The 27,858-nt window shown below is 45.7% G+C and overlaps 1 protein-coding gene and 1 long non-coding RNA gene across 3 annotated transcripts; one reads left to right on the forward strand and one right to left on the reverse strand.

Annotated features, from left to right (window-relative positions):
- Nucleotides 1–11,298: 11,298 nt before the first annotated feature.
- Nucleotides 11,299–19,795, forward strand: LOC124418336. Its single transcript, XR_006938621.1, has 3 exons — nt 11,299–11,731; nt 14,594–18,401; nt 19,176–19,795. It is a non-coding gene; the product is annotated as an uncharacterized LOC124418336 (long non-coding RNA).
- Nucleotides 13,075–27,374, reverse strand: CCR8L (C-C chemokine receptor 8 like). Of its 2 annotated transcripts, none has more exons than NM_001398384.1 (2): nt 27,282–27,374; nt 13,075–15,273 (listed from the first exon to the last, which is right to left on the reverse strand). In NM_001398384.1, exon 2 carries the CDS (start codon nt 15,262–15,264, stop codon nt 14,209–14,211), a length of 1,056 nt encoding a protein of 351 aa, NP_001385313.1. In that variant the 5' UTR covers nt 15,265–15,273; nt 27,282–27,374; the 3' UTR covers nt 13,075–14,208. The 2 variants fall into 2 exon arrangements, with proteins under 2 accessions (NP_001385313.1, NP_001385312.1); NM_001398383.1 differs by lacking the exon at nt 27,282–27,374 and adding an exon at nt 17,140–17,208.
- Between the last annotated feature and the right edge of the window lie 484 nt (nt 27,375–27,858).

The raw sequence follows: 27,858 nt of genomic DNA on the forward strand, positions 1-27,858 counted from the left end.
GAAATAGAACTTCCTGTGTCATCTATTGCAAAATATTACAAGAATCAGGGGCACGGTTCTTCTTTTCAGAAAATGCAGTGTTAAGCTGTGTTAGGATGCAGTGGGTGGCTCCTTCTTCTGCACCATCCAAAATTCACTATCTGATCTGATGCATCTCTACCAGGTAAAGACAAGGTGGCTTCATTCAGGAAAACCATGTCCTCAGAATAGCATTTGTAGCTGCTCTAAACATTTCTGCTACTCAACAGAAAGTAGTATGAAATACCTGGCATTTAGCATGTGTAATTTAAAAATTAAACTCAGATCACAAAAGGGTCTGCTGAAAAAACCCACCAAGGTATTCTTCATGTATGTTGTCTCTTACTGACCTATCTATGATCGCTAGGGAAAAAGAACTGGTAGGCAAAATTAAAGACATTTATACCATAAATGTTATGTTAGCCTTCCAGTTGCGTCTCACAAGTCTTGTGAAGAGAGACGAGCTTGGGTCGTGGAAGCAGCACGCCTGCGTTTGCACAGAGACTTGCTGGAGCTGCACAGGTCAGGCCGAAGTAGACCCCGTGGTGACAGAGCTGCCTTCCTTCCAGCATCAGACCAGCTCAAGCACTCTGCACCACGCTATACTGTGGGATACAGACCTCTCCTCAAACATCTCTTGTAGTTTTGGCAAGTCATTTGTAATGATCTTGCAACCACAAGATCAGAAGTGGGCCGAAACCAGCAGCTCATTCCCTTTTTGACGTGGGGGCACTGCAGGATTGAAAGCAACAGAAAGAAAGAATGGAACAGAGGATGGTTTGAATATATGTCGTGCATGTTGTTTTCAAAACGTTTGTACTACCAACATCTTTGCACACCAACTTCAACAACTGTGTAGGTAATCACTACAAACGAGGACTGATGATCAATATGGCCACTCATTGCCTTCCTGGAGAGTCTGTTCAAGCTTTTAGAGCAAAGTATACGTTTTTCCTACAACTTTTAGCAGCAGCTGTTGACCATTTTCTCTGAGACTGCTGCGTGGCTCCCTGCAGTATTTCTGAAAGACCATAAGGCTGGATTTTGCTACAGTTATATCTGGATTTTGTGTGGCTCTTTCTTTTTTTCCCCTAGAAAATCTATGTGGATTTTAATTAGAGACAACCTGGCCACTGATGCTGCAGAGATTATACAAGAAACTCAGAGAGCTGTGAGCAGTAGCAGAAAGCGTACCTAAACAAAACATTAGGAAGGAGAGTTTCTGTAGTGGTTGAAAGACATAAATGTTTCCTGTTGGTCTGGAAAGGGGTGTGTAGATTTTTCTGTACATACAGAAAAAATGCAGAAAAGCTTCAAGCCTGAGCAGGAAGGGACTTCCCTACAAGGACACAGTGCACAGCAGGGAGACGTGGGCCACGTTTTCTTTCTATTTCATTTCCCTCTGAGTCACTGCCTCAATTTGAAGTCATGGCTTTTGTTGGTTTTTGGTTTTTTACTATTTCAGACATCTCCTTCTATTCAATGTACAGGCTGCTAGTTCAGCAGGTTTTTGGTTTGTTTGTTTGTTTGTTTTTGTTTTTTGCCAATTGAAACATCTATGGGCTGCTATCTTCGGTAAAGAACCACTTAGCTGGCAGGATCAAAAATCCTGCCTATGGCACTTCTCCTCAGTGGTCCCTAATAGAAGAGGTTTGTCTTGGCTCTTGAGAGTGGGACTTCTTTGAAGCTCATTGTCCAGGGGCTATGGGCGAGTATAATTGTATGGGATACCAGGGGGAATCCTTGACTTCTTCTTTCCTTGTCTTGAGACCCTGGCACTTCCTTCTGTGTTTTTCAGAGGCTTTCTGGAGTCTTTTTTTGCTTGCTGTCAGTTGGTCCAAGTAAAAAGCAGTCACAACTGAAACTAGCAGAACCGACACATAAGGGATGGAAGAAGTTCTGAAAACCTAACAAATGCAGCACTTGAGGATTGAACACCTCCCAAGCAAGAGGCAAAAAAGACTTGGTTGTACAAAGAACTCCCTGTGTAGACAGTACTTTCTAAACTTATGTGGGCAAAGGAAATGTGTACAAACTGCAAGCATTCGTACATTGACAGAATTACTAAAAGATGCTGTATCTCAGGAATAGACAAATTCCTGTCTTTATCTTCTTTCTTACACAGATCACTAAGAAACATTGCAGAAGAAGTGATCATTAGACTTACATGCTAGCTTCACAATCTGTGAGGTTAGCAGGGGTCTTGAGCTTGTTATAATGGATTTGCTGGATTCTTGCAGTGGGGATTGGTTGACTCGTGACTCACTTTGAGAATGAAAGCACAGTTCTGCACATGCTGTTTTGAAAGTTGTAATTCTTCATGCTTCCACTCTGAGTGCTCAGACTGAAAACAAGTAGACAGTGTTTTCAAGCTGCCTGAGCTCCCATTGCTCCAACCTTTGAAAATCAGAAAGTTTGTTTCCACAGTGGAAGAGCTGGAAATAGTTCACAGATGGCAAAAATATTAGTAAAATTACAAAGCAGACCAAGTGGAAGTAATGAGACCTCAGCTGTTTGCTTCTTAAACCACAGCAGAGACTTAGGGACGACCTTGCAATTCAGCTCATATTCTAGGCAACGTGGAAAGAGATATGTTGATTTCAGTTCCTGTTTTTAAGTACTTCAGGCAAAGAAGGAAAACATGAGAGAGGAACATGGGTATTGATGGAGTTACTTTCCTGTTCCCCTGCTGTGCTTCGGTGTGTGTTCTTACGGTGAAGGTGAGTGGAGTAGATGTTTTGTGTTGAAGAAGTAGTTCACTAAACATATTACTGAGTCCTTACATAGTCCTGTGCTGGTTTTAGCCCTGATGGACAGCTAAGCATCACCACAACTGCTCTCTCGTTCCTCCTTCTCAAAGGAAGAGTGGGGAGAAAATATGACAGAAAAGGGCTCAGAGATTGAGATAAGGACAGGGAGATCACTCATCAGTTACCGGCATGGGCAAAACAGACTCAACATAGGAAGATTAATATAATGTATTGCCTGTTACTAACAGATTAGAGCACTGAAAAACTAAAAGCAAACTAAAAACAGCTTCCCCCTGTCCACTCTTCTACCTCCTCCCCCCAAGCAGCCACGGGGATTAGGGACTGTGGTCAGTCCATTACGTTTCACTGCCACTCCTTCATGGTCACTGTCTGCTTCTAGTCCAGCATGGGGTGCCCACCATGGGATGCCACCCTTCCTGAACCGCTCCCGCTTTGGTTTGCCACAGACTGTAGGTCTCTAAGCACTCCTCTAGCATGTCTCCATATTATAGGGCCCAGACTTTAGGACTTAACTACTCCAGCACAGGTCCCCACAGGCAGCAGCCCTCCTGCCTGTGAGCTCCTCTCCATGGGCTGCAGCTCTGGCCTGGAATCTGCTCCTGCAAGGGGCTCTCCATGGGCTGTACCTCCTCTAGGCCTCATCCACTGCTGCACCACAGGCTTCTCCATGACTGCACATGGAGATCTGCTCTGCATGGTGCCCATGGGCTGCAGGGAGACAGCCTGCACAACTATGGGCCTCTCCTGGGCTGCGGGGAACCTCTGCTCTGTGCCTGGAGCACCTCCTGCTCTCCTTCTGCACTGAACTTGGTGCCTACAGGGCTATTTTTCTCTACATTTTCTCACTCCTCTCTCCCAGCTGCTGTAGTGAAACAGTTTTCCCTTTCTTTCATTTGCTCTTACAGACACCACCAGAGTCACCTACGGCTTAGCTCTGGCAGAGGCAGGTAGCTTTTGGAGGAGCTGGAGCTGGCTATGATCTGACATGGGGAAACTGCTTGGCTCCGTTCATAGAGATCACCCTTGCAGACCCCCAGCTGCTCAAACCTTGCCAGGTTAACCAAATACAAGCCCTTGAGTGCCCTCATCTGCAGCAGCCCTCAGCAGGCGTTCTACTGACTCTCCTCAAATTTTCAGGGATGGGTATTGTGACAGCTTCGGCTGAGCACAGGGAGGAGCACACAAGAGGAAAGTGCAAGGTTTATTGTAGGCAATTGTTTCTGTTTTTCAGTGTAGTATTTGTTAGTATTATGTTGATAATGAAAACCCTACACTGCCCTTGCTGTGCACAGTGCTGCGCTCCAAACCTTTGCTGCGTTGTTTGCAGATGCACATGTACAAAGTTACTACCTAATCTTCTCTTGAGATGCCCAACTAATAAAAACATTAAAGCAGCCATAGCTCGTAGCTGTCTTTGGAGAGACCTGATGTTGGTCTTTGCCTTGACCCAAGTGACAAGCTCCCTTTTCTGTGCAGTTCTTTCTGCTTTTAGGTGAGTGGCATAAACACAGCTACTTCCTGAAAAGGAAAATGGAGATAGCCACCTCCCCTTTGCCTGGTTCTACTTTCCTTGGTTTCATTCCATACTTCTTCAAACTGCAGAGAGCAGGCTCTCCCATCTATAGCTGGTAGTCAACCGCCTAGTCTAAGAGCTCCCTCTATAGTCAGTAAATAACGGTGGGTATTGACAGAGAGTACCTGCCTTTGTCTTTAGCTATTCCACCTCAGGCTAGAATGGATCACCATATGGAGAAGTCTCTCCTTAGTGACAGGAGCCTAGACAGTGTTCAGACCAGACAGCTGACTTTTGCATTGATAAAACTGGGCTAGATAGTCCAATCAAATGTTTCCAATAAATTGAATGAAATCTTAAGGGCTTTTGGTGACAAGAAATCATTTTTTTGTTCTGGAAAAGAGATCAAAGGAAATATTTTAGATTTGCTGTTCTTTGGGGTTGAGGTTGTTTTTTTAACAGATAAGCCTGATAATGCTGTCTACATCCTCTGCTGAAGAGAAAGAGAGCTGTGCTGTGGAGATAAAGGCCAGTTCTGGTGATGAACCACAACAGATGCAAGAACAGATTTACTGAGTCACTATGAAAAGTGCACCCTACTTACGGCCGTGAAAACTGTATAAGCTCCACATCATGCAACAGAAGTGAGGCTGTGAAGGCCATACTCTTCTTTTTCTATGTCATCATAGCTGTGCAGTTGTTCAAAAGGGACACTGCTTTAGAAGAGCTAAGGAGACGCATAAAAGCAAAACATGGTTGGTATTGATGGCATATGAAAGTTGCACTGTCATCCGTTCAGGAGTCTTCATACTTTCACAAAGCTTTGGGGCATTTCACAGGGCCCTGGAAAAATAAGGCTAGACAACTGAGATGTAAGTTAATTAGGAGCTGAACATGTTCCTAAGATATTCCGAGTCACAGAGCACACAAAGAATTATACTTGGAAACACCTCTTCAGTATACCCTTGATGTGAACCTCTTGGTTACACAAATCACAATGGCTTGGTCAGCCTGCAGGAGACATCAACCCAGCTGAGGAACTTACTGTTTGAGGTTCTTTTTGTTGTACTTCACTAATGTGCAGGCTTTATTTAATGTATGCTGTCCAGATCCTTCTCAGATTGCAGAATTTTGCTTTTTCTCTCATAACAGTGTCTCTAGTCCTGTTAGGGTAATATTTGATTGATTCACAGATACTACAGTATTTGCCTTCTCACCATACTTATGAGATGAATCTATACAATTATTTCTGTTTTGCAACTAGGTAGATGAAGTGCCAAAACTATGAATAACACTCTCAAAATTATGAATAACATCCATCCATTAATTATAGGAACCTTGTTTTTCTTTCAAAGAGAAGCATTATTCAGGGGAATGGTTACTAGTTGTTGAAGCTGTATCCCCATACTTCCAATTCTTGGTCTTCACCATGGGGCCTGAAGCATAATGATCAGGATGAGAACTTGTGGGTGAAAATTAAGGACCAGACCAAAAAAGAACATCTGGTGGTTGGGTTCTACTACATGCCACCTGATCATGCGGAGCCTGTGAATGAGGCCTTCTTGCTTCAGCTACAAGAGGCATCACACTCGCAAGCTCTCATCTAGGTGGGAAATGCCAACCACCCAGATGTCTGCTAGGAAAGCAAAATGGTGGGCTGCAAGCACTCCTGGACTGTGCTGAGGATGACTTCCTGGTCCAGGTGTTAGACAAAACAACCTGAGGAGATCATTACAGAGGTTAAAACTGAAGGCATTCTGGGTTGTAGTGACCATGCCCTGGTAGAGTTTGTGATCTTGGGGAAGCCAAGCCTGACAAAAAGCAAAGTCAGGGCCCTGAACTTCAGAAGAGTGAACTTCAGGCTTTTTAAGGTATTACTGGATGAGATCCCCTGGGAAGCTGTCCCTAGAGACAAAGGAGCTGAGCAGAGCTGGCAACTCCCTTCCAACCCGGGCCATTTTATTGTTCTGTGAATGTGAGGAATGAAACCTCAGAGACTACCTGTGAAAAGCTGAGTTAAGTGGAAAGGGAAGATGGTTAATTTACATGCTAGGAGTAGACATCAAGGGTAGATATGATAAATTCATGCCTATGTGCCTAAATCCTGTGGTGGATCTTGTGCTTGCCCTGTGACAAGCTTGCAGACTCCAGTGGTATTTCTGACACCAGACTAGGCATCTCTGAAATGTAAGTCGCCTATGATTTTGCTTTGAAGGGCTCCTCAATGAAACCGAGTCCTACAGACAAATCCAGCCCCAGGAAGTTTTCAGTCTGCTCAGAGACTGGCTTTATACTGCTGTGCACCTGTCTGCTGGAGCCTGCTTTCCTCCTGAGAAAATACCTCATGAGGAGTTCAGCAGCCCAGTGCCAGCCTGGTAGCCGTTCTACACTGATTAATAGACATACTGAATCTGATCCTAATCATTTCCCAGCAGATTTTATTTACAGGGTGGAGATCCCATTTTCTTAGCTTCTGTAGATAAAATACAAGAAAACATGACTCAGCAAAACCTCCTTTCTCACAGTCCAAGGCAGACTAACCACACCACAGAATATACCACAGACTGTGCTGTTCTTTGTCCTCACCAACCGTGGATCACTGTAGTAACTTCTGCCCTACACTGTAGTAGATTTTATCACCTTCTCTCTCTCTCTCTCTTGACTAATTACCGTCTTGTAACAGGAATGGAATAGCTGGATTACAGCTTTGTGCACAAATGAGACATCTTACACTTGCTCTGTTAGCTGAAGAGATGTGGATAAGCTGTTTGTGCTACAGTTATCGCTGTTAGCAAGTATGGCTATGATATGAAGGCAAGTCCATCTGTATTGGTAAAGCTCAGATTATGTTGCAGTTGTTGTATGCAGTGCAAGCATATCAGTTTGCAGTCCTTCTTGAAAGAGATTGCGTAAATGTTAAGACAAATGCAAGCCACAAATAAATGATAAAACTTCAACTGAACAGCCATCTGAGCAACAGAATTGAAAGGAAAGGTGGTTTTTTTCTGCCTAAGTTGTACTAAAATATGCCTATCCTAAGTAAAGCTTAAGAGAATCTTAGCAAAAAGTTTGTGTTTGCTGAACTGCGCTTGGATTCACCTGGAATCTCAAAACCAAACCATCCCTGGCATGTTTCTTCGGGGAATTGATGTCCTATGTGTTCCATCTTATGAGACTTAAAGTCATAATCTATTTTCAGCATAACTACCATTTATCACAGAATCATAGAGTGGTTTGTGTTGGAAAACACTTCTAACATCATCTCGTTCCAACCCCCCTGCTATAGGCAGGGACACTTCCCTCTACACCAGGTTGCTCAAAGCCCCATCCAGCCTGGCCTGGAATGCTTCCAGGGAGGGGGCATCCACAACCTCACTGGGCAACCTGTTCCAGTGTCTCACCACTCTCCAGTAAAGCCATTTCCTCCTGTCCTGTAGCTACATGCCCTTATAAAAAGTCCCTCCCCAGCTTTCCTGGAGGCCTCCTTATCCTCGAATAATTTACTGTCTGCTACAGTTTTTCACACCAATGGGGAATCATTTCTTATCTCCTTGTTCATGTGTTAAATGCATTAAACATGCAATACCTACACAGTGATCACCACCAACACTTCCTACTACTATGCAGTGCTCTCCCCTCACCCAGTTCATTGTCAGAGAAGCCCAAACCCCACAAACATGTGTTAATTCACTGAAATTGGAAGTTTATCCTGAGTTACCTCCTAACGTCTTCTCTGACTTAGAAAAAGGACTAGAAAACTTGGGGCCAGAGGCTCTGCATGTCAGCTTACAACTGGGAAAAGCTATTGTCAGAGTGCTGTGACAAGTGAAAACAATTTAGCTGTTAGCTTGGGAATCAGTGTGAGAAGCAAGAGAAGAGGATGACCAATTTGGATGGGAGATGTACTGACCAGTAATCACTGGAGCATGGTTGGATGGGTGAGAGAAAGACACGTTCCTCCAACTCAAGAGAAGGAAAGGAACTCATGACAGAGAGAGAGAAGCTAGAAGGTTATCTGTGGGTCGCCAGAGTTTCAGCAGACCTCAGATTTGCAGACTCTCAATGAAAGCTGAAGTCAGGCGAGCTTAAAACTTTAGTGGTGTTATGAGGTCATTTCAGCAGAGACTGGTAAACCACTGAAAGTTTTGTATCTTGCCCCTGGGTTAATTTATCTTTTTAACACTGGCATCAAGGGTTGAAATACGTTATACAAATTCCGATGAGTATCATCAAGTCCATCACTGAATTCAGGGATGGATCTCAAACGTGACAGAACCTGGCTTTGAACTGGCCATCATACACAGCCCTGTGAAAACTCAGCTTCCAGGGTGAGGCACATTCAGCCACTCATGTTCAGTTTGGGTGTCCCCAGGGTGCTGCCATCTCTCTTAAATTTGCTGTGCCATGACCCAGCCTGTCTATCAAGGTGCTGGATGTTGTCTTGTCTGCAGGGCAAGTACAATGCTCACCCTTCTGTTAAGGATTTCAGAAAAGGGAACACCTTAAACATAAATCCAAGAATTTAATGATGTCATTCACAACAATAATAATGATACTAGCAGTTGAAATTATACCCACTTCCTAGTTTCTACCCCTCTTCTAAGTGTAATGCTTACTCTTCCATTGCCCTTCTGAACCCTAAGGCCAATGGCCCACTACTTGTAACTATTATCTACATAAAAGTTGTGGTTGCGCCTCACAACAGTAAGCAGAACTAAGACAAACTAAATATAGCCTTCTGCTCAGAATAACCGCTCTTGCAGCTAAATTAAGCAACCTAAAGCTTCAGGCAGGTCAAGACAAGTTCAGGTGGAGTCAACCTGGCAAGCCGCAGCCCTGAGGCTTTCCACAGCCAGCACAAGGGCTGTGGCTGGCACTGGCAAGAGCAATACCCTATCTCTTGGTGAGTTACAGGACTGCAGAAGACAGTCCAAAAGTTCAGTCTCCAATTACAAGCTTATAGAAGTCTCTCGGTAGCATTCCTCTATCCGAGGAAGACAGAGGAACTCAGCCATGCCTCCGCTTCTTCCCTTTTCACTCACCAGCTCCTATTCCCAAGAGCCTGCAGACTGCAGGAAGATAAGGAGCAATGAAGGTCAGCTGTGGGGCAGGGCTGTGGAGAGGGGCAAGGTTTATCTTTGATATGTTTACAGCAGAAGAGAAATCGAGATGCTAGAGACTTGTGAAAGGAAGCAGTCCTCCAGAGTGGGAAGGCTGTGCTGAGGTAAGTGGCTGGAGGAATAAAAAGGGGGTTAGGTGAACCCTAATGGGCTGAAGTTTCTGAGTAGGAAAGTTGCTGAACAGCTCCTAGAATTATTTGCCAAGTCAGAACTTCGTGTTTCCATCTCCTGCTCAGAGACGAGTGGGTTGGCGTGATGCTATCTTTTACCTTGGATTTTTGAAATGATAAGGGCACTAACAGAGAATGGGGAACAAGTGGGTGAGATATTGAAACAGGCCGGCATTGCAATGCCTCAGCTTGTAAAGCAGCACATCAAGGGAGGCAATAGGGAAGTGGAGGCAGCAGCTAGCATGCTGCAAGCCACAGGGAGCCTGGAAGTAGGGTGGCTCGAGAGGTGCAGCACCAGCTATAGAAATGAGCGTGCAGGTGTTGGTTTGTCTTTAAGACACCTGGAGCACACCTTACTCAACAGCAAGAAAGGCAATGAGATTAAAGATTGGCCTTTGGGCTTGATGCTGTTCCTTCTGTAAGCCTGAGAAAATGGATTTGAATGGATTTTTTCCCCTCAAAATGCAAGTGCTCAGCTTGAAATCTTTTTCCCATGTTATTTTTAGAGACCATGTGCCACACAGTCTACGCAGTTGACGGCACTATCTCATTTTGTCCTTGAATACCCATTCCACCCACAGGCTCAGAGGCTTCTTCATGTGTCCTGTGTCACTGCTGCCACACAACAGTGATGCTCATGTCCCTTCACGGCTGGAGAACCCGAGTGGCTCTCCAAAAGGGACACTTTTGTGCACAGGTTGTATTAAGGAGGGAAGTGTGTTTATATTGTGCCGTTGCGGGAACACCTGTGCTAGGGCCAGGACCAGCAGCTGTATGACCATCGCTCTCAGCTGCTAAATAGGCTGGGCACAGCAGAATGATCTTTTTACTTCACAGGTTCTCCTTTGCACTGCCTTGTACAGTTCTGTTATACTTAACATGTTATTTTTAACGTGTGATATTTCTGAGCACCTAAACATTTGGGTGTTTTGCTGCACGCTGCCAGATGCTCTCAGGCTAGAATAAGGTCAGGCTTTCCTGTCCAAGTGTGAAGAGGATCGCGCTACAAAACACCAGAGAACATGAAACACGAAAGTGGAGGATTGTGAAACCTTACATAAAAATCAAGAGGTAGAAAGTTCAAAGAGATGCTTAGACATTTTAGAAACAGCTAGGCAACGCTGCCAAACATCAGAAGTGATACTTGGCATTTCAGCTGTCAGTCTGCCATCACCTGCAGGTGTGACAGCTCCATCCTTGGAAAAATGGTAGGTGCTTTAGTTGTGCAGCATCTGATTAGGAGAGCTGTTCTAGGGGCAGCAGCAATTACTTTATTCCTTCCCTCCAAAATAATGGTTAGCTTTCAATTATTTTAATGGAACAAGACTGGGATATATATTCCCGTCGCTGCACGGCTACAGGAAATCCAAGTAACATCAAACTGAACATCCCTTGGTGCCTTTGCAGTGGTGTTTGCTGCTGCTGACATCCCAGCACGTGAAAACTGGTTGATTCCAGCAATTTGGTTCTGGGTAGACTGCAAAATTCTTTTACCGGTTTTACTTAGTGACATAACCCTTGAAGATGAGGAAATGCTGCATCTACTACCTGCCTTCTTCCAAGAGAATATTATGCCTGCAAAAGAGGGCAGATTTCTGTTGACAAGTTTCTACCTAAAACAAATGTATAACAGCGGAAATGGCAGTACCAGCCCCTTAATGGTATTGTGCTAGGGTAGAACTACACCTTGGTTTTGATCTGACAGTGCTGTTACCCAGAGCTGTCTCAGAGGATAGAATGCAAAAGTTCTGAACGTTTCCAGGCATCTGCCCATGTAAGAGGAGCATAAAATCCAGTGGAATTATGACATCAAAAATGAATTTTCTAGCTTGAGGAAGAGACACAGAGCATCTTGGAGTACGTGACATGATGCTAGGTACATGTGTCTCTCCATTCTGTTATCCCAAAGCAGCTCCTTTATGCAGCCACATTAGACAGAGGATGAGCCTTCTAAAGGGAAAAGTATCCTAAGGACCCGTGGTTGTGTTCTCTGAGGAATCAACGGTACCGAGCTGCGCTTGAGGAGAGGATGGGGCTTTGGATCTCCCCTTTTGGGTTCTTAAATACTGGTGCTTCATACACAGCAGAGAAAGAGGAGGAGGTCAAGGACAAGGATGAAGAGGAGGAGGAAGCTCTGCAGTAAGTCCAGCAAAACCCGTTTTTAGTCTTCTTTGTTTAAGCCTTCACATCTCACTTGGGCTAAATTCTGCTATTACCATCTGATTTCAGTGTGAGCTAGCAAAAAATAGAAAAGTAATAGCACCAAAGAGTTTGTCCCTTGTTTTGCAGCCTAGAGAGAGCCCTAGCCTACTGCAGCAAGCACTGCTGTATGAGTGATGCAAGTGTCTTTGGCGCATTTTAAGTTCACACTCGCAGAACTTCATGATGGTGACGGAAAGCAGTGTGCAGGTCTGGGGCACGGCTGGTGTGTACCACTTTGAGTGACACAGCAGTCCAAAAGTGGGCATTTGGACAACAGCAGTGCTTTTGACCGTCTTGTCTTTACACAATTTGAAATTCAGCAAGGCAGATGAACACTTACTGAAAAATAAGAATTTATTAACCTTACCTGTTACTGTTTATCAATTCTTGTGAATAACGAGATTGCAGATAGGATCCAACCCCGCAGTATAAAACCAGAGGGTCTTTGGATACCATTGCTAGCTAAAAGCTGTCTTTGCTTTGCGTTGGCCTCAAACCTGTTGTGTATGAAATGATCGTTGCCTTGAGGCCTAGGAAGTGCAGGGCAATCCCACAGGCACTTTGTATCCATGAAGGCAGCTCCATCGGGCTGTAAGCTGTATGCAGCACAGATGGATGGGACCGCACCCCTGATTTGGTCAGCACTGTGGCTGTCCTTCCCTGCAGCCAGCAGAGCTGGCTCTGACGGGCAGCGTTTGTGCCATCTGAGATGCAAGAAGCAGCTCATTGGGAAGGGGTCACTGTGTGAGAACTGGCCAGAAATAAATTTCCTCCTTCCCTTTTTCTCAAAATACCAAAGGAACGTATAAAAAAAAAAAAACCAAAAACCCCGTTCTTCCTTCCATTTTTGTCTAAAGTATCAGTTGGTGAGGTAGTAAATGGCACAGAACACTTCTAATACTGCAAAATTCTGACCACAGTGGAAAGGAATCTGGCCTGATGCTGGCCCAGGTATCTTTTTACACATCAAAGTGTCTGTGCAGTACAAAAACCACAGCAGTATGTAAACAGAGGGCTTTGTGTATACATACCTGGAAGTTTTCTGAGAAGTAAAGATACGGCAATAAAGATGCAGTGCTTTTCTTACCCACTGAGGAACAAAATCTGCAAACATGAACTGCACTGTCTGTCATGAATGAAAGGGATGTTTTGTGCACGAAGTAACTAATGGCAAGAACCCTCTGACGCTGAAGTTATAAAGGTTTTTTAAAGTCTTAGGAAGCACAAAACAACAATTATATTTTCAGGAGGAAAGCTACAATAGAGTGATCTGATTATATTTTTATTGATCTAGAAAATACAGTCTTTGAAGATGAACTGTGAGAAGGGTGTGTTCTTCTCACAGTTTAGAAAACCTGATCTTGTTTAACTTTAAAATCTTTGTTGACAGTAATATTACTTCAATCTATATGACATTTTTTCAACAGTGAATTTTTACTGGGATTTTGAAAGCAAATTTCACTCAGCAGGGAACTGGAGATGAGACTGACCTTGCTGAAAACTTCCAGGGCATCTCAGAGATGTATTTTGCGGGATACTATCTCAAAAATCAGTAACAGCATCCTTTCTTGGCCTTCATCTATGAAGCTTATGAGTCATTAGAAAACCTTTCAGTATCTGAGGCATACAAAGATGCAATTAAAATATTTATTCAAAGAAAACACTTGTAAAAAGGCAGAAAATAACATATGAGAAAAAGTGATAGAGCCTATCTGCTATGTGATATTTACACTGAACCGCAAACCCTGGGGGCAAGGGGTTGGAGGCCCCATGTCTCCGGATGTGACATATAGCCAGACTGCTTTGGTGGGGTTGTATTCAAGAGTATGCCTCTGTGCATGGGTGGTATAGGGGCACATGGCGGTGTTGCCTTGCTTTCTTCAAAGACGTGGCCACCAGAAGCTGCTGTGGGCAGCAACGTACAAAAGTAACATAGCAGAGCCCCAGGCAGAAGGCTTCTTTATCTGAGAGATGAGGCAGAGGGGGGACTGTCACCGGTCCCTCTTTGCAGCATGAAGCCATCCTTTACTTGTCACCCACCTCTCAGAGGAGTGTACCACCCACGTCCTAGGGAAGCAGGGACTCGTGTAGGAAACAGCTTCCACAAGGCAGAGTATAGCTGGGGGCAAGGCAGAAGCAGTGCTTTCACTGGGGGAGAAAACAAGCTGGAGAAGAAGCAATCTGTTTGCTGAAATATATTGCAAGAGCTCTAAAACCTAATTAAAAATCACCCCGTGGCCAGTGTGTAGGGTTTCTCTTTTACTCTTTTGCTCTTTGAAAACTCATGCTGCTGCTCACCATGTAGCATTTCACAGCACATCCTGAAAGTACATACAGGGTCATCCCATGAGGACACAAGGCAGCCTGTGGTGCTCAGGGCAGCCACTTGCTCTGAGGACTGCAACCGAGTGGGCTCAGAGCACCCCAGCGCTGTCAGAGCAGCCAGAGATCTGGCTGAGCACCAAAGATGACTGAGTGACCCCAGAGCCTCTGGTGGGGCTCCAGAGGATACGGGCACAGGGTTGAAGCAGTCTTTTCAGGTGAGCCTTGAACGTCACCCCAGCAAAGGCATAGATCACAGGGTTGAGGCAGCAGTGGATGAAGGAAATGGTTTCTGTGAGCTGCAGGGCCAAGGTGATCTGGCTGCTGGCCTGGCAGTTGTCAATGATAAGCAGGCTCTGCAGGGAGTCCAAGAAGAGCACGACATTGAAGGGGGTCCAGAAGAGGAAGAAAACAATGACAATGATGAAAATCATCTTGATTGCTTTGATCTTGTTCTGATTTTTGCATTTTTGCAAGTTTCTTAGGATCTGGGCATAGCAGTGGATGAGGATGCTAAAGGGAATCAAGAGACCCAAGATATTGGCAGCAAACTGAGTTGTAACCTTCCAGATATTGTTGCCAGGGGGATACACAGGGACACACTGCACAGACTGCTCAATTTCCAGCTGCTGGTTGAACACGATGTTGGGTACAGAAGCCAAGCCAGCCACCAGCCACAGGACTAAGCTGATCATTGTGCCACAAGAGGCCGTCCGTATCTTCATGGCATAGACAGCGTGGACAATTGCTATGTACCTGTCAATACTCATCAGAGTTATAAAGAAAATACTGCTGTAAAAACCCGTGTAATAAATGCCAGCCATTATCTTGCACAATGCATTGCCAAAAACCCACTGATCCGAAGCATAGTATGCTTGGAAAGGGAGAGGCACAATGAAGAGGAGATCGGAGGCTGCAAGGTTCAGCAGGCAGATATCAGTCATCGTCATCAGCCTCTTTCTGGTCAGGAGGATCCAGAGGACCAAGGAGTTTCCCAGAAGGCAGAAGACAAACACGAGGCAGTAAAGGATTGGCAGGAAGAGAGATTTAAACCTGGGAAAGCTGTTTCCTTCATTGCAAGGAGCAGTGTTTTCATCATATCCATAGTCATACTCTGTTGTGCTTAGGAACAGGTCTGTGGGATTCATCTTGGATTCCTGTGAAGGAAAGAACCAAAGGTAAAGGGCCCGGGTATGTCTCCCTGTTGGCTTCTTCCTCTGTTCCATATTGAGCCTGTGAGTCAGCCTCTGGGCAGAGAGGGACTGCAAAATGTACTCCTAATCTAAAGGTTTGGATTTTCTCGTACTCCCTTGGGTGAGGAAATGTTTTGCCCATAGCATGAAGAACCTTATAAAAGTCAGCCAACGGAAGGAGACATCACCCAGCAGCATGTCCGTGTTCCTAACTGAGCTGCTCAGGGCCAGGCAACAGCACGTAGGCTAGTTTGCCATGAGTGGGTTCAGGAACACCTGTAAGAAACAGGCAACAACGTGTTGTGTTGTTGTGTTGTGTTGTGTTGTGCAGTGTTGAGCCCAGGGCTGCTGTGGCCAGGCTGCCATCAGGGTGGGCTGACTGTGCCTGCTGGTAGAGCAAGAGGTTTGTTGCTCCGTCTTCTTTTGCCAAGCATCAGTTTTCAAGGTTATAGAAAACCAGCACAATTTGGGGAGGAGGAAGGGAGCTTCCTCACTTTGTCATTTCTGAAGAATTACAGTGAATACAGCTTTTAAGTAGTTTGAGGTTCTTTCCAAAAGTGAGTCAGCGCTCTTTTTTGTTTTTTTCAGACACCACTTCATGACCACCATAAAAAGGGATCTGGTTGGCAGAGCAAAGTGTTTGCATTTTGAGAAGTAAGGTTCTTTCAAAAGACAGTGTTTTGGATGAGTTTGGCTTGTTTTGTCCCTGCTAGGATATTTACATGTTTGTTGTGCCCCTCGCCTGTGTTGTGCTCTCGTGCCGGTTGATCCTACCTCGAAAAAGCTTGAAACAGACTGATGGAGAGAAGCATCACATGTAATAATCATTATCATAATGCAGCAGTAATAATGCAAATGACAGCAATTAATTCATGAATTGCAGTGCAGGTGGTGCAGGGAAGTGGGAGCACCCACACGTGTGGCACAGTGGGGGCTGCAGTCGGAACTCTCCCTGTGCCCCAGGCACAGTGCTGCTGGTGCCTCTCAGACCTGCCCCAGCTGCTTTCAGGCACCAGGCCTCTATCAGACAAAGTTAATCAGTACGTGCAGCGTGGAGAAACTTCTTACAAATACATCCCTCAACCCTGCACAGCTTGTTGCTCAGGAATGTCCAAGCAATGAGAGAAAGCAGGGCTACAATCTGCCTTGGCAGTATAATTCTTTCCCGCATTCAGCTTTCAGGTAGGGAACCTGTATTATTAATTTCAGGTTGGTTTTCACACATATATATTGTGATATTGAGTCATTAGATAATGTCTGTTTATGGCATTTTGAGAAAATATTTACTGCTAATGTTTTTCATCTCGTGTGCAACCCTGACACGCTGTGGCTGTGAACAGTCCAGCAGTGGTTCATGCTTCTTAGCTACCCTTCAGGGACACACTGAGAGCAGACCATAGCTTCAGCAACTCAAACTCAGAAATTATCAAAATGTAATGAAATATCAAGTTGAGGGTATATACGTATGCAGGCATATAAAGATACGTAGATAAGATACTTCTGATATGCAGATAGGTAGATAGATAGATAGACAGATAGGTAGATAGATAGGATACACCTGACTTAGGCAACATTCACAAGTGATTCTGCTGGGCTGAACAGAGCCTGGAGGTGCTTCACCTCAGACTTCACACTGCCTTCCCATGGCCAACACCTCTGTACGTTCCCAATCAAGGAACAACACTTCCCACTTTCTCCCCTCTCGCTATTAGTTGGCCAAAGAAATCAAGCCCCAAAAGCAGTTTTACAAAGGGCATCAAGAGAGGCCTTGGTTATCAAAGCTCACCCGTTACTTTCAAGAGCAGCAGGTTAAAAGTGTATGGGCTCTACCTTGGGCAGCAAGAAGCCTTCAGGCTCTCAGGCGGCACTGCTCCCTTCTTCTTCTGTCCTTGTCCTCTCTCAGACTCACGAGTTCTCAGAAGATTTATTCTACTGCTGATGGGGAGGGATGAGATTTGGTGATAGTGGGTGCTGGATGGGCAGCTGCCAGTTACAGAAAAGGTTTTGAGACAAAGTGAAGGGCTTGAAGCTGTGGTAAACAGGAAAAGGTGAGAGGGCTCAAAAAGACACGCTGCAAAACAAAAATCAAATACGGCTCTTTTTGAAGGCAGTAAAGGTGTCACAGTAAGAGGTGCTCCCTTTAGCAGAACTTTTCCGATCTCCCCTTCCTCGCAGCCACCCCTAATTTAAGCAAAAAGTTGCCAACTGGAGGTATGTCCACATGATCGTGTCTCCGTTACGGGATCGCTGGACACACCAAAGTGCTGGACGCTCACAAATTTGCATAGATCCATTAAACTCAGTAATTCTGCAGCTTCTTACAGAAACAGAAAAGTGACTTCCGAGAAGCATATTTTAGGTTTTTTTGTTTCATTCTGCTAATACCAACCTGCATGCTGCAGCCTGATTAAGTCCCTTCCTCTTGGTAGCATACAACCTCTGAGCAAAATGAGAACTCACAGTTACCTCTTCATCTTTGCAATCATCTTTCAAGCATCCTGTGTTCAACTGGGGACGTGTTAGTTTCTTTGCTCCCCTGGGATTTCTTGAGGTGTATTTTGGTTCATTTGGGACACATGGTCAGAGACAAAATGGTGGAACAAGGGCAGGCTTGGCAATTTTTAGTTTACACAATCACTTGAAATCATTTTATGTTTTATGAAAAACTGTAAATTACAGTAGTGCTCTGTAAGGCAGCCGAATGATACACTTTTCATCCATTAATCTCAGCAATTTTCCTCACTTAAAGAGAACTCAAAAGATTTGCCTGGAGCCCCAAAGAAGTATGTGGCAGATCCAGAGCATGACTGTCATTAACGTTGTAACCCATTCTTCAGCAGCGCCCAGCGGCTTCTGCCCCACATAGCCTTCCAGTGTGTATAAACTGTTGTGTAAACACGCAATGAAGGGCAGTCTCAAACAGCGGAATTAAATTCTGCAGACAGATGAAGTAAAAGTGAGAAAGTAGGCTGGGAGATGAGGCTCCCTGGGCAGCCTAACAGAGGACCCGGTGCAGTCAAGAGTGTGATCACAAGGACCAGAGTTGTTCCATGAGGTCTTCACAGCACTGCTGACTACATGACATTTGCCAGGTACTAATACCTAAGAGTCACAGCTCCTCTTCTTTATTTTATCTATTTACTTTATTTTTTTTTATTTCTTTATTTTGTAGAACTTGTTTCTGGAATGTTGTTGGAGTAGAACTTGATTTTACTTTCTTCTCTCTCTTATTTACATTTTAATTTAGTGATTAATAATATGTCCACAGTATGTCCCATTGTTACAGACATACTGTACAACGTAATGTAGTTCTGTTATATTTCCTTTTTTGCTTTAAAAATCACTAAGGCCAGCTTACATTATTTCTTCTTATAATCAAAACATCAGTCAACTGATGTTGCCCTTATTTCCACTGGATGCTTTTTGTATTAGTTTGGCTGACAGGTTTTTAACACATACATACAAAAATTAAATTATGAATTGACGTGAAGCCAATAAAAAAATGAAAGCTTCCATTAAAATATATATTATTTTTTTTAAATTTATTCATGTTCAAGAATGAGAAAGAATTTTATATTTTTTCTTGCAGTACTTTCTGTTGAATGTGCTATGATTTTGCAAAAAGATCTCAATGCATGCAAGCTGTGTATTTCAGCTCTGGATGCCCCACCCTGAAAGCACTCAAGGCCAGGTTGGATGGGGCCCTGGGCAGCCTGATTCAGTGGGTGGCAGCCCTGCCCACGGCAGGGGGTTGGAACCAGATGGTCTTTGAGGTCCTTTCCAACCAAAGCCATTCTAAGATTCTATGACGCTATGATTCTATGATAGTTTAACTGGGAAATTCTCCCATGGTGTATTTTCTCCAGCCTCCGTTCTACATGCTCAAAAAAGTGTCGTGACATGGGACAGCAGGGAAATGTCAGAAGAGATGGTGCTTGTACATTATAGAGGGGAAGAGGTCCAGGACCTTGAAGGCAAGGAAAAGAGCTTCATTGAACATGGAAAAAGATAAACTGCAAGTGAAGGGGCCTGTCAGCTGCAGTGGCAGAAGGACAGCTTTAGGCAAGCCAGAGAGGACTGCACTGGCAAGGGTAGTGATCATCTGGTAATGGGGAGAGGGTATGTGGGGGATCTTTCAAGAGCCACTAGAAAGCTTGGAAGAGGGTATCTGGGGGGAGATGGGAAAGATGTGTTTCCAATACAGCCCGTATCATCCCAGATAATTTTTCAGCATTTGAGTGGTGTTGGCCATGCTGGCAAACAGGATTTTCCTACCCAACTGATGAACAGCCCTTTGAAGTTCATCTGAGGAGGATAGGAAAGCAGAAAGTGCAGTAAATGAGTAGAAGCAGTAAGATAAGTAAGATGTCAGGTTGGATATTTGGAAAAAATTCTTCTAGGAAAGAGTGGTGAGGCAGTGGCACAGGCTGTCCAGGGAGATGGTGCAGTCACCATCCCTGGAGGTGTTCAAGTGTGTGGATGTGGCAGTGACAGATGTGGTCAGTGGGCATGGTGGGAGTGGGTTGACAGATTGGACCAGGTGATCTTAGAGGCCTTTTCCAGCCTTAATGATTATATGATTCTATGAAACAAATGCAGAAGTTCAAGGTCAGATGCACTTCAAAGTGCTGAATGAAGCCAGGTGGAAAGCAGGAAGCAGGAAGCTGTGGGGCAGAGGTCAGGGGAGTAGCAGAGATTAGCAGAGCTAATTCTCATCTGGTTGCTAAAAACCTGCCTGAACCCCTTCTGAGAGCTCTGCTCCAGATACCCCAGTGGCTGCCTTTCAGCGTCTCTTTCTCTCTGAATGCTACTACCATTGTTTGTACCTCCTCTCTTGCGGGCTTTCTTGTGAGACAGAACTATGCTATAGCAATGACAGACATGAGCCCATGGAGGCAACTGGCTGTCAGTATCTCCCCTGATACAGCCCATGGCCAGTCTGGTGTGGGGCCCACATGCCACGCTCCATGTACCCAGAATTGCAAACCAAGAGCCATGTGGCATCACTGCTTTGGTGACATCACTGGTGTGCTGGCTCCTCAGCCACCAGCCAGGCTAGAATTGAAGGGAAAATGTCACCACATGAGGAACATCCTGGCTCATCTCCTCATGGCTAGGCAGGAGGGGTTGAGTTTTCATGTGGGCACCGGGGAACCTCACACCTCGAGGCTCTGTTCCACACTTCCGCTTTAGTTGCTGCCTGCTGCCGTTGTCACCACAACACCACTTGTGTTTATTTAACACATCCACCACAAAGTTACGGTTTCTGATGCTTTATCTTCTGTTACAGTGGTACCTTCAGAGGGGAAAAAAACGTGCAGCATTTTGCCTACCGAAGGACTTGTCAGCTCAAAGGTGACCACCACGTGACAATAACATGGAGCTCCAAACCACCCAGATCTCACAGGCAGAGGCCGTGGCCAAGGTGAATCTTGCCACGAGACAAATAGCATTGCTAAGTTCTCAGCTCTCACACAGATGTACAGAGCACACTTGTTGAGCCCTAGACTGCTGTCCCAGGGGGTTTTCTTCACCCATGCCACCATGGCAGCTCCTCAGCATTGGGATGGTGGCCATTAGTGGCTGCAAAGCTGCTACACCCACTCTTGTGGAAACCTTTTTCCTCCTACAGATGATCTGGATGAATGAAGCTTGAGCATGAGGAGGAAGCTTCAGTTCCAACAGAATACACCAGTAGCAAGAACGAGCCTTGGCCTGAGGATTGAGGGCATTGAGCCCACCAGCAGCTCAGGACTTTGGTGGGGCTGGTGGGAGGCCTTGCCCCATGTACACAGATGTCGGTGCAGCAGCTGTTAGGGAAAGGTGGGAATGGGAACAAAGCTCAAACACAATGTCCCAAGTCGGAAGGGACCCCCAAGGATAACCGAGTCCAACTCCCATCTCCACACAGGACCACCCAAACTTCTATGTCTGAGAGTGCTATCCAAACTCTCTGTGAACTCCGGCACTTGGGGCCGTACCCACTGCCCTGGGCAGCCTGTTCCATGCCCACCGCCCCCTGAAGAAGGACTTTTTCCTAACACCCAACCTGACCCTGCGCTGTCACAGCTTTGTGCTGTACGGTGACACCAAGTAAAACTGAGACCTTTCCCTTTTTGTCAGCAAAGTGGTACATTTAGCCTGACTGAATTGCTCAGAAACTGCCAAGCTGCTGGGGGGATTTCTGCCTCCAAACTAGAGACAAATTTATTCTGGCAAATTCTGGCCAAAGCTTTGTCACTTTTCATCTTTTGAACGTGTCATTTTCAAACACAACATTTTCTTTATATAAATAACTTCTTCTCAGCCTCCTTCCTCAAAAACACACAGGCACCTACAATTTCAAGAAACTTCCAGTAGAACTAAGATGTATTGGTTTTGCTGATAGCATTTTTTTTTCTTTTCAAGTTGGTCAGCAAAATATTGACTTGTACTACTGTAAAACAGGATGTATTGATGCAGACACGTGGAAGCATGTATTTGGCATTGTTCTGCCCATCTCCTGCAGCAGATGCTGGGTGCAGACAAAGAAACTGGGAGCCAGGGAATCCTCTGAGAACTGATGCGGACTTTGTTTGGGAGGAACAGCTGGTGGTGTTCTGTGGGGTCTGGACCACCTCCCTCTTCTCCACGCTCTGCTTTCCACTGTCGGCTCTAAAGCCGCACAGATTATGGCTTTGACAGCTGCAGACTTGCACAACCGCTCCATTTCACCAGAGCAGATATCAGTGTGTTGCAAAATGTCCAGGACAGTAACTCATTCATAACAATGTGAGCAGGGAATGGGGTTTTCTCAATTGTGTTTTGCGACAGAGTCACTGCAGGGCAAAAAGAAGCAAACAAATACATCCCTTGTGTAGGGGGTCCTTGAGAACAAGGACCCTTCTGTGCTCATCCCTTGGATGATGCTACTTTCACATCCTGTTTCTTTCCCACTTAAGATTTTAAATTCTTGCTGTCTTACACCTTCTGAATGCCAACACGTGGGCACCTCTGCTTTGCCTCAGGGCTGAGTACGATGCAAGCAAGGATCAATTAGGAAGATGACGGGAGACAGGGATGGATGGGATGCCGAGGGATCCCTTAGCTCAGTTCCTTCCACATGGGTGCTCAGCCTGCTCCTACAGCCCCTGCTTTGCCCCAGAGCCTTACAATTCACCCCAGTGCTTCTCCAGCCTCACTCCAAGCAAAGCTGTCTTAATACTCAAGCCAAAACTCCTTGCTGGGATTTAAGTCAGTTATTTGTCCTATCTGTGGAAAATCAGGTGCTACTTACTTCCAATTTCTTTAGAATATTTATAGGTCTTGTTCCCCTTTAATCTGAATAAATCGTATATTTTTTTTCCTTTTAGGTCATGCTTTCTAAAGTGTTAATTGTAGACACTCTTCTTTAGCAGCTGTCCAGTTGTCCTTAATCTTTTTCCAATACGGTGCTCAAAACTTGATGCAGAGCCCCAACTGAGGTCTGACCCCAGCAAAGCAGGACAAATGAGTCCCTTTCCTGGGACAGCTGTTGGCTTCTGCAGTCACGTAGCATTACTGATTCATGCTTCCCTCTTTTTTTCTCCAGAAGTGTTGCCTTCCTCATCTCATAGCCTTGACTGAACTTGCCCCAGTGCAGGACTGTTACTCCTGGCCTTTTTAATTTATCAGGCTTACTTTGAGCAGTCATGCTGTCCCTCTTTGCCTTTGAAGCCACGCCTAAGGTGGTGGAAAGCAGAAATAAAATGATGAAAACCTGCACTGGTTCTTCACCCAGAGCATTAATGAGAATGCTGACTGCTGCAGGGAAAGAGAGTACTCCAAGGGTCAGTACTGGGTCCAGTTCTGCTGAAGACCTTAATTAATGATCTGGGTTAATGGGGCAGAGTGCTCTCTCAGCAAGTTTGCTGATGACATGAAACCAGGCAGAGTGGTTGATACACCAGGAGGTTGTGCTGCCATCCAGAGGGACCTGGACAGGCTGGAGAATGGGCTGACAAGAGCCTCGTGAAGTTCAACAAGAAGTTCCTGAGGAGGAACAACCCCAGGCACCAGGCCAAACTGAAGCACAGGAGGTTTTCTCTGAACCTCAGGAAGCACTTTGATGCATGGGTGACAGAGCACTGGCACAGGTTGCTCAGAGATGTGGTGGAAGTACCCATCTCAAGGAGATGCATGCATAGTGTGGATCTATCTCTCCCATCTCCCCCTGCTCTCCGCAGGGACAAGAGAGGTTTTCTTCATGCTGCTGCCCACAGAGAGGTGTGAGGAGAGTATGGTAATGCTGCAGATAAATCTGTATCTAAGCTGCTGGTAAACAGGAAGCTGCTGAGCAGCTTCATGCTCTTTCTTGGTTTTTTAGGTTCTTTTGGTCTGCCTTTTGTAGCTGTTCTTTTTTGCTTATTTCATCTCAGGAAACACATTTTCTGCCACCTCTTTCAGGAAATGTGCAAGATAGAAAAAGTGTTGTAAACCTCATGGTTAGCTCAGCCTGCTCGGAGGTTGGTGGTGAGTCAGAGCACCAGGCACCAAGGACACAGCAGTTGTACTGGCAGAAGCCCACAGTCAAGCTAATGGTGGTAGTAAGGCTAAAGGGATTTGACTGCAGAATACAGACTCTTGTACATAGTTGTGCTATGATCAGACTTTGTGCCACTATCAGCAATGGCTTTCAAAAGCCTTTTAGTCAAGAACATCAGGGCACAGCTGCTGTCCACAGCTGCAGCACCAGGCTCTTTGGAATTTATTTTCAACCCCAAAGGGCCACCAGTGATCTGGTGAGCTGCCCAAACCAGGCTCCCTGCCACCCACTGCAAGCAAGAGCAGCCCCTCCAAGCTGCTGCTGCAGAGCTCAGAGCTTGCTGGGGAGAGAGACAGTGACCGCAGATACGTGGCCTGCAGGGATCAGTGCTCACCACCTTCAGATCCACCCCTGATCTTGCAGCCAGTGATACCTTCAGGCCCTCCATTAACCCTGAAAGGGAAGACGGTTATGCAGATGCATTGTTAGGAGGAAGGAAGGTGAAGCACAGCTGGACTAAGGGGCTGACTTTGCACTGGTGAGATGGAGTTCACACTGCGCATCTGCCCTTCATACCATCTTAGCCTTCACACCAAGGAGGACTCTTCAGGCTAGGGAGGTAAAGCAGAGACCCCATCTCCACCACCTACACTCTCCTCTCCGTTGTGCTGGGGATAGATGTGCACGGCTCAGTAAAAATAAGAAATACAGCCCAAAACATTCTGAAAAATGCCTGGTCCAATGAGAAGCTGGGTTGGAGAGAGGAGACGTTCCAGTATTTTCCAGTACAGATGCTTGGGCTAGGTTTCCTTCTCAATGCCAACCTGCAGTTTCACGTTTTCTTAGTTTATTTGAAGTGCAAGAGGGATTCTTCTGGGTTCCAAATGAGTGGGACAAAACAGATCAATTTTTGCCAGTGCATAGATAAAATCTGTATATCCTCTTAAGACATCCAGATCTATTTTTATTTGCTGTCTTACTCTTTTCTCATACACTGCAATAGTTCCAAGAAGCATCAAGATTTTGTACCTTCCCTTTTTCAGGTTTACAGGTGTAGGATTAAAAGTCGAACGTTTAGTTCAGTCATTGCAGTCACTAGGTATGGACATTTATTTCTGACCAAGACCAAACACAAGACCACCATTCACACGCAGGACTCATGGTGATCTCTCTACGTTTCGTGAGGAGAGCAAACAACACCCAAGTAATCTGGAAGTCAGAAGCTGAGCCACAAGGCTTTACGCAACCTTAGAAGAAAAAGGAAGTTCTTGGATTTGTCTCAAGTAGTAATGAATATTCAGTCATGAAAAAGATTGCCTTGGATGCCTGTGTTTCATTTACAAGCTGCTCTGCTTGTTTCGTGATTATTCTATCGAATATTCATGAAGCAAATGATGCCAAACTCAAAAAGTCTTCCCAGTGTGAGCCTTCCTTAAAGAAGGGCCCAGAGCGCAGCTGATGGCGGTCAGTGCTGGGAGACCCTCACACCTCATTTTGCCAACAGCACTTGTCAGAAGCTGGGACAAAGAGGGTTTGTCCTTCTGATTACATAGGACTGTTATCAGAATGAGGGGTCCAAAGGAAAAACTTCTCAGAGAGAGCAGTGAGGCAGTGGCACAGCTGCCCAGGGAGGTGGTGCAGTCATCGTCCCTGGAGGTGTTGAAGAACCGTGTGGATGTGGCACTGAGGGACGTGGTCAGTGGGCACGGTGGGGGATGGGTTGGCGGTTGGACGAGGTGATCTGAGAGGACTTTTCCAACCTTAACGATTCTATGATTCTATGAAAGACAGATCAAAAGAGCCCCCACTTCTTCTTGCTATGTCTCGCTTTAATTTTCTAAGTCTTCAGTTTTGGAAGATTTAAAATGGAAAATTAAAACAGAAATTTTCCACTGCAATGCAGTAAAATAGATTAACTGATCAAGAGAGCAAAATGAAATCATACCATTAAGAACAAAAGATGCACAAGGTTTTGGGGTTTTCTTTGCCTTTTGAAATGTGAATTGGTATTCTGATAAGACATCAGACAGCAGCTGACCACAGGTACCACAAGAGGTTAACATTTGATGTACTTCCCAGTAATGCATGCTGTTCAAGTACAAGTGTGCTTCTAACATGTTTTCTTTTATCTTGTCAATGTTAAGCTTTGTATAAAGCACACCTTCCTCCTCTCCCATTGCACAAAAGGAGGAGGTGACTGTACAGAGAAATAACACAGCTGTCTTGAGCCTCTGTAGAACCTCTGATAGAAAAGGATTATTACACCTCTCGCTTTGTAACAAACTCAGCCCTGCCTGCCTCTGGGAATCACGAGCCTTACATCCAGAGAAGCTTTTAGTAAAAATTTGGGTTTTGTTACATCTTAGGTCAAGGGACCAAAACTATGGTCTGGTGGTGGCCAGCATCGTGCAAGGGATCCTCAGGTGTTACAGGACCTGCCAAGAGCGGCTTTCTCCAGTCTTCACTCTGATTTCTGATCCCAAGGATGCTTGGTGGTCCTCCAAGAAGCTATCAAGGAAGAAAATTCGTGTAGGCTCTTGGGTATGCATGAAACAAACAAGGAATCTCAGAAGCAAACTGAGGAGTCTGGAAATGACACCGAGAGGTTGATCTGGCATAACCTAACCTCAATTACAGTGAGCACAACTCCTGTTTTAGCACAGCTGTGCTGTTCTACAGCATGTACAAGAAGCACAGCAGAAAGGTCTGCCTGCTCTGGCTGAGAATAAACCTAGTGCAAAAATATAAGGCCTTGGTTCTGACAGGAAAGGAAGAGTCTCCAGCAGGGCAAGGAAAGCAGCTGGCTCACAGCTCAGTGGCATCACGAGGTGCCCCAAAGTCACCCTCCTGGCCAACGGCCAATGGAGATGCAAGGTGGGATGGAAGAAGGGGCCTAGCATATGGCAAAGGAGCACCAGGGAGATAATTTTCATGCAGGGAGAGAAAATCATGCTTTCATGAAAGTCAGCCAGGGATATGAGGTCTCCTGAAACAGCGGTCACCTGTTTCACTTGAAACATTTTTGGGGATCTAGCTAGGTGTGTAAGAGTGACCCTTTGTCCACCACTGAAGTGCGGACATACAGTGCCCGAGCTGAACACATCCTCTGTTTCCTTCCTAGCACATCTGATTTCAAATCCTCTCTTGTCTCGGGTGCAGGTGCTGGGGACTAGCTTACAGCAGGTAGAAGCCCCAGGTTGCTGGCAGAGGCATTGGCTTGCTGCCACCAGAACACACAGGTGCAACAGTGTGGGGATAGAGGATGCTGGAGCAATCGAGTTTGCAAGCAAGTGCAGGTGAAGCTGCAGGAGGAGGCATGAAGCAGCAATTTGGCCTCAAGGAGTCCGAAATCGAAAAGGATGGTGCAAAAAGGGAAATGACGGGGCCAGTGAGAGGGTTTGGGAAAGTTGTCCCAGACAATGGGTTGGCAAAATGCATTCCCGTGCGCATGCCTTCATATGCTACCTACCTCTCCGTCACTTCAGCTTCAGCCTCCTCCTTCTTCTCCCGGGCTGGTGCTGCAAGAGCCGTGTAGAGGCAGCGGACAGCTGCAGGCAGGAGTAGTGTTCAGCACGGGCAACAGCTGCTGGCTGCAGGCTGCTGGGACATGTGGGCAGGAGCAGAGGTTGGCATGGAGACAACGCTTTGGGCACAGAGGCTGCCCCCCTTCTGAGGACTCAGCTACACTCAGTCCAGTTTTCTGGACTATGTGTTGCTCTGTATGAAAGCTGTGATCTCCCTGATGGCTGTGGCTGCCACATCACTCCTCTGCCTCAAATTGTGAGATGCGATCCTGGCCCAATAGCCAGAGCTCCCACCAGCATCAGGAGAAATCTTGGGCTCATCCAGGCCTCACACCTCGATCCTCCTCTCCCTGGAAGCCAGCACCAATATCCTGATGGCCAAAACGTCCAGAGGCAGGGGCGGCCTTGAGATGCCATGGGATAGCAGAGGCCACCACAGGACATCAGAGGCAGACATGAAGGACATCCGGGGGGCATCCAGACACCATCAGAAGGGCAGTAGGAGGAGGGATGCATACAGTA

Source organism: Gallus gallus, chromosome 2 (assembly GCF_016699485.2).
Source record: "Gallus gallus isolate bGalGal1 chromosome 2, bGalGal1.mat.broiler.GRCg7b, whole genome shotgun sequence".
Lineage (NCBI taxonomy): Eukaryota > Metazoa > Chordata > Aves > Galliformes > Phasianidae > Gallus > Gallus gallus.